Source organism: Aphelocoma coerulescens, chromosome 5 (assembly GCF_041296385.1).
Source record: "Aphelocoma coerulescens isolate FSJ_1873_10779 chromosome 5, UR_Acoe_1.0, whole genome shotgun sequence".
NCBI lineage: Eukaryota > Metazoa > Chordata > Aves > Passeriformes > Corvidae > Aphelocoma > Aphelocoma coerulescens.
In genome coordinates this window covers 34,932,456-34,950,225 of record NC_091019.1, presented here as the reverse complement: position 1 = coordinate 34,950,225, position 17,770 = coordinate 34,932,456, and the positions used below count along the sequence as shown (strand labels likewise).

At 36.1% G+C, this 17,770-nt stretch overlaps 1 protein-coding gene across 1 annotated transcript in view; it reads right to left on the bottom strand.

Annotated features, from left to right (window-relative positions):
• The window catches only part of FSIP1 (fibrous sheath interacting protein 1), a 67,956-nt gene extending 50,489 nt beyond the window's left edge, over positions 1-17,467 (bottom strand). The window contains exons 1-10 of the mRNA XM_069017676.1: positions 17,429-17,467; positions 16,407-16,532; positions 14,860-15,049; positions 13,948-14,031; positions 12,477-12,649; positions 11,513-11,597; positions 9,986-10,054; positions 7,029-7,120; positions 6,202-6,309; positions 2,638-2,802 (exon numbers count right to left, since the gene is read on the bottom strand). Of these exons, the coding sequence (XP_068873777.1) occupies positions 2,638-2,802; positions 6,202-6,309; positions 7,029-7,120; positions 9,986-10,054; positions 11,513-11,597; positions 12,477-12,649; positions 13,948-14,031; positions 14,860-15,049; positions 16,407-16,442 (1,002 nt within the window). The 5' untranslated portion in view covers positions 16,443-16,532; positions 17,429-17,467. The remainder of the gene's footprint in view (positions 1-2,637; positions 2,803-6,201; positions 6,310-7,028; positions 7,121-9,985; positions 10,055-11,512; positions 11,598-12,476; positions 12,650-13,947; positions 14,032-14,859; positions 15,050-16,406; positions 16,533-17,428) is intronic.
• Positions 17,468-17,770: the final 303 nt, after the last annotated feature.

Sequence of the window (17,770 nt, the reverse complement as noted above, 5' to 3'; positions counted from 1 at the left end):
AAGATATCATGAAATAAATGTAAAAAGTATTATATCAAGGAAAACTTTTTATTGTCAATGTTTCACATATTCAGAATATGTTATATTTCAATTATATAGCACATGTACATAGTAGAAGTCCTTTTGAGATTACTTCATCTTTCATATCTTTAGATCTGTAGAAAATAAAACTGTTAAACATTTTACATAAGGGAAAATACAAATACTTAGCAAGAGCCAAAGCTGTAACAAACATAATGCCAAACAGAAATATGCAGTATTTCAAATACCTATTTGCTGCACTCCCTTTTCTCCAAATTTTATAAATAAAAAATAACAAAATCTCATCTAATGAATCGTCTTAAGGCATAAAACTGGCTGATCAGTTCATTAACCTGCTTCTAACCATGCTCTTGAAACAGAGAAATCTGTGAAATTCATCTGTTTTGGTGAAGCGCAGACATAGAGCATAGGCCATCAAGGGGTTCATTGAGTGAAAAATTAATGTATCTTCTGAATTTTGAGCATTTATTTAGTCTTAAACTGTTAACTATAGTCTACTTCTATAATAGCAAAAGGCAGTATTTTCCTGATAAAAATCCCCAATCAGTTATGAAAGAACTCCTCACTGTAATACATAACATTAATTATCTTTTAAGACAACCAAGCCTACAGATATTATTGCTTCTTTAAATACCATCTTCATTTGCTTTAGTTTTCAGGTAGCTTCCCAGTTTTTCAAGCTGGTAACTGTACCCATCACACACAGTATTACACTTCATATTCTTCAGTCTATTGTTTTCCTGTTTCTTTCAGGATTACATTCAACTTAATTTATTCTTCCTCAAAAATATTAAGTAAGACAGAAGCATTTTTAAATATTTAGTTTATTTGGCACCAGAGCAAAGACATTTTTCAGAGAGAAACACAGTTCTGATGAGAGACATTTCCATGTAAAAGAGAACATTAGTCATGGAAAAGCATTCTTAATCCAGCTGGACTCCTTGTACAAAAAGAGGAACAAGTCTGCTCCCCTGTTACAGCTCAGTTATGGTACTGCAGGAAAATTAAAGCCCACTATTAAAGATTTCAGAGTGAAAGAATAGTTCCTATATCCTGTCAAAGTACCCATCAGTGGCAAAAAGCACATCTCCCACTGAGACAACAGTGACTAGGTATCTGCATTTTCAAAGTTATATCTAAGGCAATTCTTAGAAGAAAAAGAATTTGCAGCTTCATAATATGCTACTCTAAGCTAATTCTAAATTAAAATCACAGAACTACAATGTCTGAAAGCCTTTTATATGCTGCAAAACAAAAGGCCACTGCTTTTCACTAATGAAAGGAAACAAGGAATTAACTACCTCTTTTTGGTTGTTAGGTTTAATATTACTCAAAAAAGATAATATGTTACTCTTCAATTAGCATACACCTAAATGCAAGTTTCTATTCAAATACTTCTGGGCTATTACCTGAAAGGAAACAACAAAGATAACTTGGACAAACACTTCCAAACAGAGCATTCATTATCACAGGCAAGTCACGTTAACTTCAAGCTGATGTCTTGTAACATTGAACACAAGCTCAGGCAATCATTGGCAAGCTCAGAGTAACAACTGCATTTGTTAGGTGAATACCAGCGAGGGGGAGGTGCTTTTTCATACATTAGATCCCAGCTGGTAAATGATCAACATCAAAATGTGACTCCTCTGGAACTGAGCTACAGAAAATACTACTAGAGGTAAAACAGAACCTCACATTCAGAAAGAAGCCAGCAAAAAAATTGACATTAAAGTGCTCTTATAAAAGCGAAAAAGAACAAACCCACAGGTATTTTAGCCTTTCAAAGAGATGTTTCTCATACCCTGGTAACTGAAAACAGTTTTGCCAATGAATATTTTTACAGATATTCTCCGATATACCAGTTCTGGCCATAAAATGAAAATATTACAGAAGTAAATAAGCTTTATGCAAATAAGTGTAAAATAAGAATTAAGGGTTTTTAAATTTAAACCCCATTATAGTAGAGGCAACAGTAGCAGGGCATGGGATAAATAGGAGTCTTCTAAGTACAATATTCAAACAATCATTTCTCAAGGCTGAGACCTTGATTCTTAATCTTCAAGTCTCAATATTGCTGGCAAGGGAAAAAGACAAAGGCCATTAAAAACAAGGGACATACAATTTCAATCTATCTTCTAGAGTCTTTAACACTGCTTATCGGTCATTGCCTTATCCTTCAGATCGTAAGTGAACAGGCACTTTTGGAAACCTGAGACAAGAAGAAACCTAATTCTAATTCCCAATGGTAAACTGTCATAAATAATTTGTTTCTGTGCTGAAAAAACCACCCCCATGCAGTTAAAAATGTGGGAGTTACCAATTTCTGAACATGAAGTATCTTGGAAGTATGGAATCAACAACTGCTAAAAACAAGACAGTTCTTGAATTAAATACGACTCAAAACAGCAACAAATTATTTTTCCATTGTTTTCCACAGCTAAAATTTCTCACTTCATTCCTTAATACATATACTTCATGAATAAATAGAAGATTCTAAAGAAAAACGCAGAAGATACAAATACAGACATATGCTATATTGATCTCAACCACACTTCAAACAAAATATCTGCAGATGAGCCCTGTTCTTTAACCTACCTGGTAAGTCTGGCTTGGTGATTTTGAGCTAGAGCTGGAAAGTGCAGAAAACTCCCCATCAGATAGTAGTACTTGAAGCTTATTGTCTATCTCATTCAGGACATGAAATTCCATTGTTTCAGGTGTGTACCCTTCTCCTGGTGCCAGCCAGCCAGATAGACTCTCCTGTTGAAAGATACAGAAAATACTTAAGCCTCATTTGCAAAGGAAACCTTAAGGGTAGTTACATAACAAGTTTATTTATTTTTCAGATAAACTATACTTAATAATAAAATGTACATTTTCATCCATCTCAGTATATAGCTAAAATCTCCCAATATTCATGTATCTAGCACACTTGAGAGCAGCTATGGGCAAAATAAGTAGAGATATTCATACAGCCATCGTTTTTAAACATAACCAAGGAGCAACTTAAATGGACAACCACTTTCCATCTGATAAAGGAATCAAAAAGTGAGAAAGCCTAACCAAAACTAGGCTTGGAATGAAACTGCAGAGGTTCATGCTACGGCAGAAACCATCTGGAGCCAAATCTCAAATGGAAGGTATGAGATGTAATGTGACACTTGCAAGGTACCACCAAAGAAGAAAACAAAGCATTCACAGGAAATCAAAGGAACTGCTCTGAGGTCAGTAGCTGCCATCCTTCTAGAGCTATCTCCCAGAGTTATCACAGAAACTCTGGGAGAGACAGAAAGCTGAGTTCTTTTCCTGATCATGATTTACATGACTTTTTCCTCTTGATAGCAGTTAACACCTGAATAACACATACAAATATATACTCCTACTACATACAGTTGCATATTATGAGTGAGCTAGGCCACTTAACCCAAGCAAATGAGCTCATACCCACAGACAGATGCAGGTTCTCCACAGCAACTTGGCACTCCTGCCTCACACTCAGGGAAGCAAGTCTGCACAACCCTGATTCACTGGGTATGAGAGTAGCAGATTACATCTCTGTCCTGACCACAATGAAACACCAGATAGGACCTTAGAAGAGCAAGGATGTGTGGAAGGACATGAGTGTATTGCTGATTTCCTTTCTTTTTCCTACCAGAATAGGACCAGCACTTTGCCCTAAGACTCTAACATCTGTCTTGCAAGAAATTCATGTCCACCATTTGTATCCAGCTTCCAGATTAGTCCTCTGGCTATTCAAGCAGTTGCATCCCTCTAAGAGGAGGAAGTATCAGCTTCCAATTACAATACCACTGCTACGAGGTCATTCGTGGTTCATCCCCATTACCATAAAGCACACTAGTTGCAAAAATTTAAAAAATTTTTACCCCAAATAGCTGTCATAAATTATCTTCATAATAAATGCAAAAAAAAAAAAAAAAGAGGAAGAAAAAAAGAGAATCCAGAGAAAGTCATCCTTTTTGTGAAACAAAATCAGTTCTAATGTTTTCTCATACAAGTATGATGAGACACAACTAATGAGCCTGATCAGACCTGAGCTGACTCCAAAAGAGCCACTCACTCAGAGCATCTAAATATCTTAGATGCTTGCAAGCTTTGTGGAAACATCTCTTCAGGTGAGACAGTGACCACCAAAACGTAAGTACTCAGCATGGCACTGCTTTTGTGTCAGGTGAACCATCCTCTAATCAGAGAATGAAGATCACAGTGCAAAAACACAGAAATGCCACTACAGGAGTCCAGTAAGATGTAACCAGGCTCATTAGCTACAGGTCAGTGTCTATACCCCATACTCCAAATACCCAAATTACCCCAGTAGTCATTTTACTCCAGGGTGAAATGGACTCACACATTCTCTTTTGTATTTTCAAGATGGCTTTGCTTGGAAAATAAGCTTCTGTCCTGTCAATGTTTCCTGTGTGTTAACTCAGAACAATACTTTTATAACAGCACAGTTAGTGCTTTCTGTGGAACATCTGAGACAAATTACAGCCCTGCAGCTTCAGCTTTGACAATTAGATTAGCATGAATATGTGTACTTCTAAAATATTTTAAACACTCATAAAACATTCTTTCAAAAAGTGAGAAGTGCTGTTTGGATATTTGGCATTTATAGTAGTACAAGTCAAATGAAGCTATCTAATCCACATTACTGCATACAGAGGAATTCATACAGCATAACCAGATCTGCCTTGATTGACAGCCTCCAAAATATTACTTCAGCCAATGTGATTGCACATTTTTAAAAATCAGAATAAAATAAGATGAAAGAGGCCATCAACTGGATAGTTACCTGGGCCAGCTTGAAGCTGTCTAGATTACTCATTAGCTGATAATTTCCTCATGATCTTTGTTATGAAGCAGCCACAGGAAATGCCTTATCCATAATAAAATTCAAATGTGGGAGAGGAAGAATCCATCACCAGACTAGACAGGTCTAAGTAACTATTATCCTTTCTTTTACTCTACTTTGATAGCAGAATTAGGAGCTTTTTTCTTTAAAGAAATGATCTAGTACAGACTAGAGTACTAAATGCAAGCATAAACTACCATTCTTGTCCATGTTATCAAGAACATACAGCAACACACTTGTCCTGTGAGATGATCTACTTCATATCAAATAATAACAGTAAAATCTCTATGGATGTAGAGACACGACAACATGATAGTGACATGTGCCAAATACAAAATGTGGACAAATGTTACACTTTTCCATTGCCTTGATGCCTTGAGAATTGGTCCAAAAAAAGGTACATGTGGTTAGTTGGAATTTGCATTAGCTATTCTGCATAAATGCCCCTAAATTTTGTGACAGACACTAGCTTAAAGAGAAAGAAAACCTACCAACTACACATTTTGAGAGACTACTTTTGCAATCAGTAAAACAAATTTTTTTTAAAAGCCACTATTCCCTAGGTTGGAAAGCTATGTTTACTAACAGAAGGTTGTTTAAAACATCTTCAGATCTTTAAATGATGACATTTATCAAATTGAAGACCATTTCCTGGGAACAATGATTGGTGGGACACTCAAATACACTTTGTTACCCTCCATGAGGATTATTTTTACTCACTTCATCTCCTGCTATTCACTGAAGTATGCAGACAGTACACTGTTTAACAATATTATGTTAAAGCATAGATGTCAAATGCTAAGCAGACTTTATATATTTTTAAGAGAGAGTGAGATGGAAGCCACAGAAAGATGTCACATCATCTTTCTAAATGGACCCATAAGCTTCATAAATGTGTATTCCCCAATTGCTGCAATTTGAAGTCCATTTATCAGTCATCAAAAAACTGTTGTTGGGACTTCTTTGCAAGTAGTTTCTGGCCTTTCTCCCTGAGACTACAGCACTAACCACTCAGATTGATACTTCACAACTTCACATTTTATGCAAAGAAAATAGGTTTTCTCCAAGTGTAGTTCTAAGGTTCCTTCCTTTTCTTTTAGGTTCTGCTGTTAGTAAAATTAACAAAGAAACCAATGAGAATTCTTTTTTGGAGACAAATCCAACAGGATTTGTCCATCTTTTCTTGCATATCTCAGTAGGGTACTTCATGGTAGGACTAAGATCAAATTTAGATTTACTGTAAAAATAAGCCAAATACAACAGGACAGTACAGATTAAATGTGTCATACCTCAAAATCTTGCAATTCAGTTCCATCTTCTGTATCTTTCAGTAGTTCAATTAGCCTTCTCCTTTCTCCCTCAAGCATAACAAACTGGTTTCCTGAATCCTTTGCTAGCTGAAATATTTACAAAAAGAAAAAAACCCATACTTCAGAACTCCACTAGCTCAAACAGCACCAAAACAGTTTTTAAACTCTATGAAATTAACACCCAAATCTTGTTTATTTCCATGACACAAATTATCACTCTGACAGAAAAATATAGCAGCCTACATACAATAAATTTATAATCTTATCTTAGTCTTTGATATAGCGGGGAGGCAAATATTTTTCATTGGATGAAAAATCGTGATAGCTACTATGTCCTCACAGGAGAAAGAAAGCAGGAAAATCAAGGTATGTAGTTTCTGACAAAGAGCACTCCCATGCAGGCTACATATGAACACCCTTCATATCTATCCCTTATTTATGCAAAAATGACATAAACATCCTTTAACTTAACAGTAAATACTTTTTTTAAAAGTCTTAAGATATTGCCCTTAAAACAAGCTATGCCCAAGCACAAACAGAACAATTCAGTTTCCAGTACTCTTCAGCAAGTACACAGAAACAGTATTATCCCAACCAATATGAGCATCCAAGTTGAGAACTACCTAATTCAGCACTCTGCCATAAATAACAGTTTTAACAGAAAGATAATTTTTTAATTTATGCCTAATTAGCTTTTAAATCTCCTGATTTAAAAGAAAAAAAAAGCCTGTCTTCAAAAATATTTATAGATTAATTTTCAGCTAATATTTAAAAAGATGTTACTGGTTTTATGCTTTAATGCTTACCTCAATGTTCTTTTTAATGAAATGCTGGCTGGTTTTGGTTTTGCTATGCATTTTTTCTGCTGTTTTTTCTGTTTCTAATTCACTTGGACAATCTGATGTTTGAAGGAGAAAAGTTGCTATATTATAATCACTCCTATTCTGATTCAATAAGAGCTGTAATAACATCAATCCCATTCAAATCTTAAGCAAACATATAAAGTTAATAGACAAACTTTTTGTATGGTGTTGTCATTATTTATGTAAATAATATTGTTATATTTAAAACATACTATCGCCAAAATCTAATTTTATTTTCAACTTTTTATGAGATCACTCATTGTAACAAAGGCTAAAATACTTTTGGATTTCTGACCTCAAAAATGTTAAACATGGTGGCCTTAAAAGCCACGGCATTCCTTCAAACCCTATCATCGTTGCAGTTTTCTCATCATTACAAAACCAGACAATAATTTTTTTGAAAACCACAGAACTATCTGGAGACATATCAAGTACATTTTTCTAAATAAAACAGCTGAAAAACAGATGATATAGTTGATATTATTATAACACAGCTTATAAAACAAATTTCATCAAAAAATGAAACTCATCATAGAGCTGTAAATCTATTAAACAGAAACATGATATTCTAATAACAATGGATTTCTATCCATGACAGAAAAAAAAGGCTTGTATTCTGTTTTTCAGAGACTTCTACCATGCTTAAAATAACAATTCCTTTATGAACAGCAAATATTTGTCACATTAAATACTCAGTCTAAGAAAATACAATCAACTTCTAAATCTCAATAACTACTTCAAAAGCAGGCATGGTACTTTTTGCTTTTCTGGAAAGCAGAAATTTGAAAAATGGGTGGGCTATTTCCCTACAGAAAATGAATTTGACATGTTAGATAATAGAAGACAGGCTGTGAAAGTTTATAGGGAAGTAACTCTTTTTCAGAGTGAATAGAATGAAAGCAAACTCCCAGCGATATGATATAAATTCCATGGACACCAAACCTTAAAGGACTGAGGTGTTAGATCTGACCAAGAAAGCCCTCACAGTTCAAATGCACAACTGTTCACTGAAAGCATCCTAAGCTTTCTTTATCATTACCAGGCAACATCACGAATATGTCAAGGAACTGGATCATATAGGAATTTAACAATATAAATATGACAAGTTGCATCCTGAAATGAGAAGAACTCACCAAACACCAACATAATACACATATTACTTTTAAGCTATATCTTTCACTTGACTGTAGAATAGCATCTTTGAGAGGGAGCTATCATAGAGAACATCTCAGAACATTTAAAGTAAAGAAGGGACAGACATGGATCATTGAGACAAAGAACACACTGAAGATTGCCATGGGTAATTAAAAAAGAGATTCCACCTCAAAAAATTTTTCATATGCATTTTGGTAGATTTGGCACATTTCAAAGATTTGGTACAAATCTTGATGAGACTGATAAAGTAATAGCATAAAACCAGTGCATACATTCTTCTTCACAAGCTCCTCTTGTTCAGGGTCTGCCTTTATGACAGCTGTGACACAGAAATCCAAAAGCAACCAAAACAGTAAATCTTAGCTATTCAGACACGACATCAAAAGCCTCCAGCAGAAAAAGTCATTTAAAGCAATATATTGCTCACAAGCTGTAAGTGATCTCTACTTCATTCCCAAAGTAGGAACATGCAGAACATCTCAAAATAGTGCAAGTGATAGCAACTCCCAACCATGCCTGTATTGGAAACTCCAGAAGTCAGTGCTGTACTGAATACTGGTAATGAAACCTGCCATTGCTACTCAAGGGCACTCCAGCACAACTCAGATATTTTGAACAAGGAAGCTGAGGGTCAAGCTTCGTTTTAAGGGAGGAATGAAAACACATGGTAGCAAGACAGAAATGAAAAGCTCCAGCCCACAAAGTTAAGGTCACATACTGGTGAACAAAGACAAGTGGTAAGATGATAAAGGAGCTGAGGTCCATGTTTAAAATGAAAACATGCAGTCACATTCTACAAACTGCAGAGATATTGCTGCCATCTATGCTTCAGCCTTGAAGAATGCACTTTTATTTTGTCTTTGTCATCTTAGCCAGTCACCAGGAAGATAGATTCCTTCTGTTTACATAGAATGCTAGTTGACAAAGAAATAAACAATTGCAGTGGCAATTAGCAATAGCAGTGGCATCTGAAGCTATTATTCTTATATCACAACACATATGAAAAGTTACTCAACCACACAAACTTGAATTTCAAATACGGAAAGAACAGAGGCATACAAGCACAATTCCATTTATTTTGATATGTTGGACACACTACACCACTAACAGCATTTGAAATGTCTATACAGCGCATGATAACACACATTCTCTAAAAGAATCAGCAGGTGTTTGAGTTTTGCCAGAAAGTACTTATTTCATAAAAGCAATGCAGACTTTACAATAATCAGCATAGCAAAATATAAAATACAAGTTGTCTGAAGATTTTTTTGACACAAATACATACAATTTCTGCTGAAAACAAAAAAAATTATAAAACAGTTGCAGTTAGATTCAGCACCACTTGTCATTTCTAAATAGTGTCTTGAATATAAGCTTATTAATAAAAGCTACGATACCTTAGAGTAATAGCAAAGACAGGTTTTAAAAGAATTTCCATGAAGAATCAATTACACATTTTACAATATATCTGTTACACACCTCTTCCTTTTGAAATGAAAGAAAAATGGTTTTATAAACCCAAAAGTAAAAATTTTCTTAGCATGTTGAGTAAAATGTTTTAGATAAGTCACAAAACTATTCTATTCTTTCATTTGCGAAAAAGGTAAGAACTGTCACCATTAAGTAATCTTGCTTTTTCCCATTTTACTGGCCTTGCCACAAAGGCTGAGTCTTCATTACCCACCCATTGTACATGTTGTTTTGCCATTTCTAAAAATACAAACTATACCATTAATAAAGCTTACCCTGGTTTTCTTGGGCTTGTGCGTGAAATACTGAAGTACATATTTCATCTTCTTTAGCATGGGAGGGATCTGCAAGGAATTTTTTCTGGTAAAATTTAATTGAAATGTATTTCAAGAAGATCTACCATCATGTGTATCATGCTATAAGACCTCACACTTGGAAAGCAAAGAAATTCACTTGCATAAATTATACAAGCACCATATTTCTCAAAATAAAGAAACGGGAAAGTGTAAAGTGTGAATCATAAGTATGCTGTTTCTTATGTCTGTGTTCTTAACAATTACTGCCCATAGAGGACAATTCATCACATTCTCAAAGACATAGTCCAAGGCCCTAAAGTTCAACTGCCTCTGCAGACACCATGTAGCAAGTCATCTAAAACTTTGAATGAGAATAAAGCATCCAGGTTTTCACAGCTGGTGTCTGCCTATGCATGAATTATTAGACTTCCAAGCGGCTTAGGTCAAGGGCATAGTCTAGAAAAACAGTGTTCAAGCATCCTAGTTGTTTCAGTTACTCAAAGAAAAAAATGTATCAGTTGAAGTATTCATATGTGTCAACTGGAAATAGAAGTTAGAGTAGTAAGTTGCAGTCTATACACTTAGCACTTACAGAAAAGGAATCATATTGCAAAGAACCATATGAATTACATGTGATTTTCACAATGAAAAAAACCACACAATAAACAGTAATAATGAAGTGTAATGGACTCAACTCAACAAATGATGTCATTAAACAGAGCATGGGGTAAGGAATTTAAGGCTGTTCAATTCCTGATTTACATTTCTGCTGCGAGTGTGAGGTTTTGTTGGGCCTGAAATTAGTAACACTTAAGCTGCTAATGATTTTGTACTCAAATTTGTGCTTGATTTCACAGCTACATTATGAGAGCTATAATAGCTCTCATATATAATTTATTTAATAAAGCTCTATCAAATTCAAGTTCTGAAAAGCAAAATATATGAAATGTATTCTGTTTAAATATCAACCAGGGCAGCCACCAAGATGCTCATTTAATTAAATAAATACTTAAGTAAATAAGTAAGACACTAGCATGTTACAGAAAAGATAAAGATCAAGCTGGAGGAAAACTATAAATCTAAACTATACAGTTTTGTCAGTGCAGTACACCAGAAACCACGTAATGCACATGGTCTCTACAGGAGTACCTTTGAAATAAAGGAGCAGTCACATAAATGAAATAAACGAGTTAGCAGTCCTATAGTCTTGCTTGTCTACTGTTATTTTAATATACCCTGACACCTACTGGAGACTGTCTAAGTATCACCTGTATGAAATTCTGTCTTCTTCCCTTAGCAACCCAAACTTTACCATAGAAATAAAAGCAGGTTACATCATAATAGTGAGTTTTGTTGAAATATTTTAACTACACATTGCTACCATTATTAAGCATGTACTTCCAACATTCAAGCTGATAACAATAACCATTCAGATCTCAAATCCTTATTCTCTCTCCAACAAGAAAAAGGATAGGATATACCACAATTCTATTTCTCTTTACTTACCAACTGTATCATGCCACGATGAGAACAAAGCCAAAAACTGGTTTGTGTTTTCCACCTCCTCGTGGCTTCCTGTGGTTCTGATAGACTATTCAAAATAAATAAACTGTGTATGTATGGATACATGCATGTACGTAAAGTAAATTCTTTAAAGTGAAATACGTTGTCTGCTTATCAGATCTAATGAAATTCAGACCCTATCAAAAATTACTCTTCCCACTTTATTTTCTTCTTGAGGCTATCTGAATTTCTCCTGAAATTATGATAAAAGCATGGTGAAACTTTAAAGCCTCTGTTACATACTGTCTCTTATTTGGAGACCCACTTCACAAGACAAAGTTCTGTAATGTGGTTGTGGCTCCAAATCCAACTCCAAACCCAATGAAATTATGAAACACAGTCAAACCAATCATGGTTTTTTAGCAACTCATATTTCTTTTCATGTAAAACAGAGGAAATACTAACCTGTTTCAAGGCATTTAACTGCTAGAGGCCAGGATAGGGATAGGATAAAGGAATTTGTGCCGTAGGATTCTTATGCCTTCTTAAGGGGGCATCTCTAATTTCTTCAACAACAGACAGTACTGAAATAGATGGGTGTAAGGAGGATCACACTCGAGCAGAATAAACCCTTTTTGGCCTGGGTTCCCAGACATTACCTCTTGACATACCTTACCCTCCCTGCAAATGGTGAACTCAGGCATAATACTATGCCACTAAACTACACCCAGACAGCTGTATATTTGGCAATCGGTCTTATCAACTTTTAAGGGCCATGTCCTTCTTTCAAAGCCTGCCTAGCCAATATATATTAAAAATTATCCAATCTTACTTTTTGAGATCCATGTCTTAATTTTAGTTGGCCAACCGTGAGTTATTTAATAACAAAGCTTCTGTGAGATATGATAACTATGTAAGACAGTATTCTAAGATGCATCAGTCACAAAATAAGCAGAACACTTATAACCTGAAGTTCTTCCCAGAGCATTGCCCTCATTTCTTTGCCTTGCTTCTTAATTACTTTTTCCTTAATACGCTGTTTTTCAAGTATTGTGTCAAGTTTATTCATTTTCTTTATAGCTGCTTGAATCTGAGCATTTATATCTGTGTCTTCAGAATATTTCAAGTCAGAAGAGTCTGCTGTAGAATATATTTAAAACTAATGTTAGCTTGAAGCATGTCAGCTTAAAAAAACAAACAGTAAAAAGTTGTTCAAGTAATTTGGCAACAACCATAGACAAGAGTACAACATTCTCAAGGATATATTAATTTCTAAACCTGTTTGTAGCAGGGAAAAATACAGACATCTCTGCAACAGACTGCTGAATCATACTCTGAGCTGTAGCAGCTGGATATGGAGGTGTGGAAGAGGAAGAGTCACCTAATTTGGGCAAGTGATTTGATTCAAATTTATAATGGAAGAGTGAAAAGATCTCCACAGTTATCAGCAAAAATCACTACGTTTAAAATTAAAAATAATTTCTTCAGCCTGACTAGTAGAATGCATGTTGAAATGAATAATTCTGGGGTTAAGAGAACATAATAATAAGAAAAAATAAAAATCTGTGAAACATGATGGAAGCTACTTTACCATTACTTAATTAAAGTATATTTCTATATTGTCTCCCTTTTTTTCCCATATATATATATATATATATAGATTATAATTATAACTTTTACCTTTTCCCCTTCCTGTAGCATCCTCATACTCTGCCTTCTTTTATGGCTTCCATACTAAGAGTAGAGGAAACACTTGTAGCACTGTCCCTATCCCACAGACTTCCAAGTTTTAGAGTTCTGCAACACTCTTTCGTTTTCCAATCTTTTGAGGTCAAATGCTTTACATAGCCATTGATCCAAGCATTTACTGTGATGCATTGGTCTACCTTATGCCATAAAAAGATGAGTGAGAAAACAAGGGGAGAGCTATAAAAATCTTAAGTGAGCTACAGGGGACAGATGGACCCAAGGACAGATGGTAAAAAAAAGATCACTTATTTCAACTGGCCTGAACTAGGCAGATTGATTTAAACCTAAAACTACTGAGTGAAGCTTCAGGTTGAGTTCTATACAATTTCTGTTCTGTAGATATTAATATCATGTTTGGTGACCAGCATTGCTGCACTGGATAGGATCACCACTGAATTCTGCCTTATTAGACTGATCAAATCTATGGAAAACTCGAATTCTATTATAACATTAAAGAAAATGAATATCCATTAATAAAACAATCTCTAAATAAAGAATTCATCCTATGCCTCTTGAATAGCATAGTTCATAAACATGTTCAATTTGTAGTATTCTTTTGTAACTATATAATATACACACACATAGGCTACCGTTACAAACTCTCTTAGAGGCACTAATAAGAAAAGGAAAAGATTTTATTGCCCTGCTTGCTTTATACACCTGAAATGCACTATCTGATTTGGTGTTACCTGGTTTCCCTGTGGAAGGTTCACAGAATTTCAACATCTGTGTTTCAGTGCTTTCATCTCCAGAATCTGAATTAGAGCTACATCCTGAAAAACACAGGGAAAAGCCTTTCACAATAAACCAGATACATTTTTGTCAATTAGGGATCACCACAGAGCCCTTGCAGTGGATTAGTTTAAAAAATAGTATGTACTAGTACACCAGGACCCAAGTTAAAAACAGGAGCAGGAATCAAGGGATTTCTTTTGACCCTAATTCTGTCATGAAATCTTAACTAAACTTCAAGATGGTATCCAAATATCTGCTTCATTTATTGGCATTTGCATCTCTATTTGTAAACAGTCAGACACCCCAGAACATTAATCCATTACCATTTACAGAATGACAGAAGAATGCCATGAAACACTTCTGCAAGTGTTTCAATTAAAGTTATACACTGCATACTTATATTTAAAGTATTTTATTAGTACTAACATTTTTTAGTTGTTAAATACTGTAACTTATGACCATAAATTCCAATCTTTTGGACAGGTGGACCATTATTAGGATACAATGTTTCTAACAAATGATCATGATTACTCTGAAAAGTTTCATAAGAACATCTTAATGAAAACACTTTCTAACATGATTCCATGGAACACAGACAGATTGGTTTTCCTGATCTTTAAAGCCAGCTCACAGTTTATGACGCCACAAGACATTTACTGTACTGTACTGGCAGTAATAATACATTTCTTTCAAAGGTGGATTCCAAATAGTGAAGAGAAGTGAAGGTATGAAATTTGACATCATCTTTTCTAGACTTCTACCTATTTGCAATCTCTTTTCCCTCCATCAATAGAATTTCACCCGAACTATAAAAACGTGGTATTTGGTCTAGTTACAACACAAGAAGATATTAGTTATTCCCACACCTGACAACTCGCTGGGATTCCATAGACACTTCTGAATAAAGATGGTCATACTCTCCACTGCAGTTTGCTGATCTGTTCTTACTTCCTGGACATCAGATTTATCTCTGTCATCACCTTTGTTTTCTGCTGGACAGCAGTCTTCTAGACTGCCTCTCTGATAACCATCAGCCAAACTGACAGGTGAATCGACCTATGAAATGCAAATTATTACCACCATGAAAACAGGGATGTTTTGGGTGAAGAAGAAGATAACCACAATACTCACACACTATCACAAAGGACAACAACAATTCTGTACAATATTGCAGCGTACTTCTTAACTAGAAGAACCATTTTCAGGTCTGATACACAGCTCTCTTTCTTAGATTTCACATTGATTCTCAAGCTCATCATTCCACAGATTGTCAGATTTGGGATTGCCAGGCTAGGAAATTATTCCAAAGGTTTATGCCATTTCTGGTGCAGCAGAGAGTACAGATTACCCCTTAAGAGTCTGTGTGTACAACAGCCTCATATTTTCCTGACACTGTGAGAACTCTGCAGCACATAGCATCCTAATCTCTTGCTCACTCTACAGAGCTTTTTATAGTCTTTGAAGGGCTGAAAAGCTTATGATTATTTCATCAGTCCCAAGAGATTTCCATTTTCATTCAGCAGCCAATAAAGTTTAGGTCAGAACTCGGGTTCAGAGTTAGCAGCTGTTAACCTCAATATCTGACTGTGAACCTAAAAAAAATACTTTAATACTTCTGTGAAGCATCCAGGTATGATCCCATCCTACAGACAAGAGAGCAGAGGTACAATACAATTGGAGTAAGATAAGAAAATCAATCTAAATGCCTAATTCCCAAGTCCTAGTTCCTACATCCCAACAAATTTATCACATATCTGGTCCCCAAAATTAAGTTAATCCCCAATATTAATTTTCTCAGAGGATGAATGAACACCTGCTTCCAACAGAATTTGTTGGATCCCTGAAACTGACATTTCTTAGAGTCCTCCAAATTGGTTTTTAAAATTGATTCAAACATAACTCAAAAGAGCCTTGTAGTCAAAAATTTAACGTTTAAGGATTGCTCACATGCTTTCTTTTAATAAGCAAAATAAGTTTTTTTCCAACTGGAATTTAAAAGCACAAATGGGATGAAAGTGAAATTATTCATACACCTCTCATCCACCAACAAACTACAGTTGTGCATTTACATATTAGTGAGAGAATTCAAATGTTTTTCCTTAAAATAGAATTTATTTAATAATCCAATTAAATATAAAGAGGAAGAAAACCAAGTTTTCCAGGTTGCAGTGCTGAATCATCCTTTTTGTGGCAAATATAAAAGCAACACGGATTCAAAAAAACTTAACTAAAAATCATTCTATTCCTGCATAAGGAGCAGACCACCTTCATGAACTTTCACACAAGCCCTTGGCACACCTGCAGAGACCAAAACTACATGTGAAACTAAAAAAGCAGAATATTACTTCTTCAGCATTCTACAATGAAGAATTAGGCATAGAGGTTTTAACCTGCTGAAGGCAAGAAAAATCACCTTTTGCAAACATGGTTCTGGTGTTAATAACTCCATAGTTTTATTTAAAGATCTACAATTACGTCTTGAGCTAGATGGAGGCCTTGAAATTTCATCCAAGCTCCCACTTTTAATATCCACTGTTACCTAAAATTGGGAAAAAAAAAACAACAGTCACAAAATTCCAAATTAACAGTTTCATAATAAATCACTACAAGCCTTGCAATATTTCAGATATAGATCATGTAAGTTTCAAGTGCTTTCTAGCAATGCCATGTTGAGAGGTTTTTCCAGTTTAGACCAGCTTGCCACTCAAGTATGTGCTTTTTAATATATGTACAACTATATAACATCAAGCCAACCAAGGTATTCAAACATGCTGGCTACAAAGACACTTCGAATGGCATACATCTTACATGTAATGTCACAACAGAGGAATTATCATGGCTCTTCTTTTTCTTTTTTTTTTTTTTTTAATCATTGGACTGACAAAGTTAGCACCAAGAAAAGAATGAGGGCATTTTAGACACATCCTGAATACAACTAAAACAGCCAAAGGCTACTTATGTTCAAATGGGAAGGTCCTAAATCTAAATGATTACATTCCCAATCTCAGTTCAATTTTGAGTTTAATCCCCAGAAATGCACGTTTCTCTGCAAAAACTGTATGAATTCCCAGGAATTAGACATATCAGTGCATCACACGTGCTGGCAATACTCAGAAGGCTCAAGTGAATACAAGTCTTTATTTCAGTAGAAGGCAAGAAGGTAGGGAGGCAGGCAGGGAGGAAAGGAGGGAGGGAGGCAGGAAGGGAGAAAAGTAGGGAGGCAGGCAAGGAGGAAAGCAGGCAGGGAGGGAGGAAAGCAGGCAGGGAGGGAGAGAGGAAAGTAGGGAGGCAGGCAGGGAGGGAGGAAGGCAGGCAGCAAGGGAAGAAACTAGGTAGGCAGGGAGGGAGGAAAGCAGGGAGGCAGGCAGGGAGGAAAGCAGGGAGGCAGGCAGGAAAGGAAGGAAAGCAGGGAGGCAGGCAGGAGCCCGTCCTTACCGCGGGAGCACAGCAGCCGCGGGCGCCGCCGCCGTTGCCCTGACGACCAGGCCAGCGAAGTCTCGCGAGAGCTGCGGGCTGTCCCGGCGCGCCGCGGTCCCGCTGATGGCGGGGCGCGTCTCGCGCTGTTCCCGGTGCGTTCCCAGGGATCCGGACGTGAGCGAGCTCTCCCTGAGCCACAGGGAGCCCCTCTGGAGCGCTGCCCTCTCCGTCCTGGTAGAGAGGAGTGCTGCCTGGAGGGCGCCTCTTTCTCCGAGCCCCCCGTGCCGGCCCCGTTGGAGCAACAGGAAAGAAAAGTGACTGCTGACCCTTCTGAACAATGTCCGTGCTGTGAATTATTAA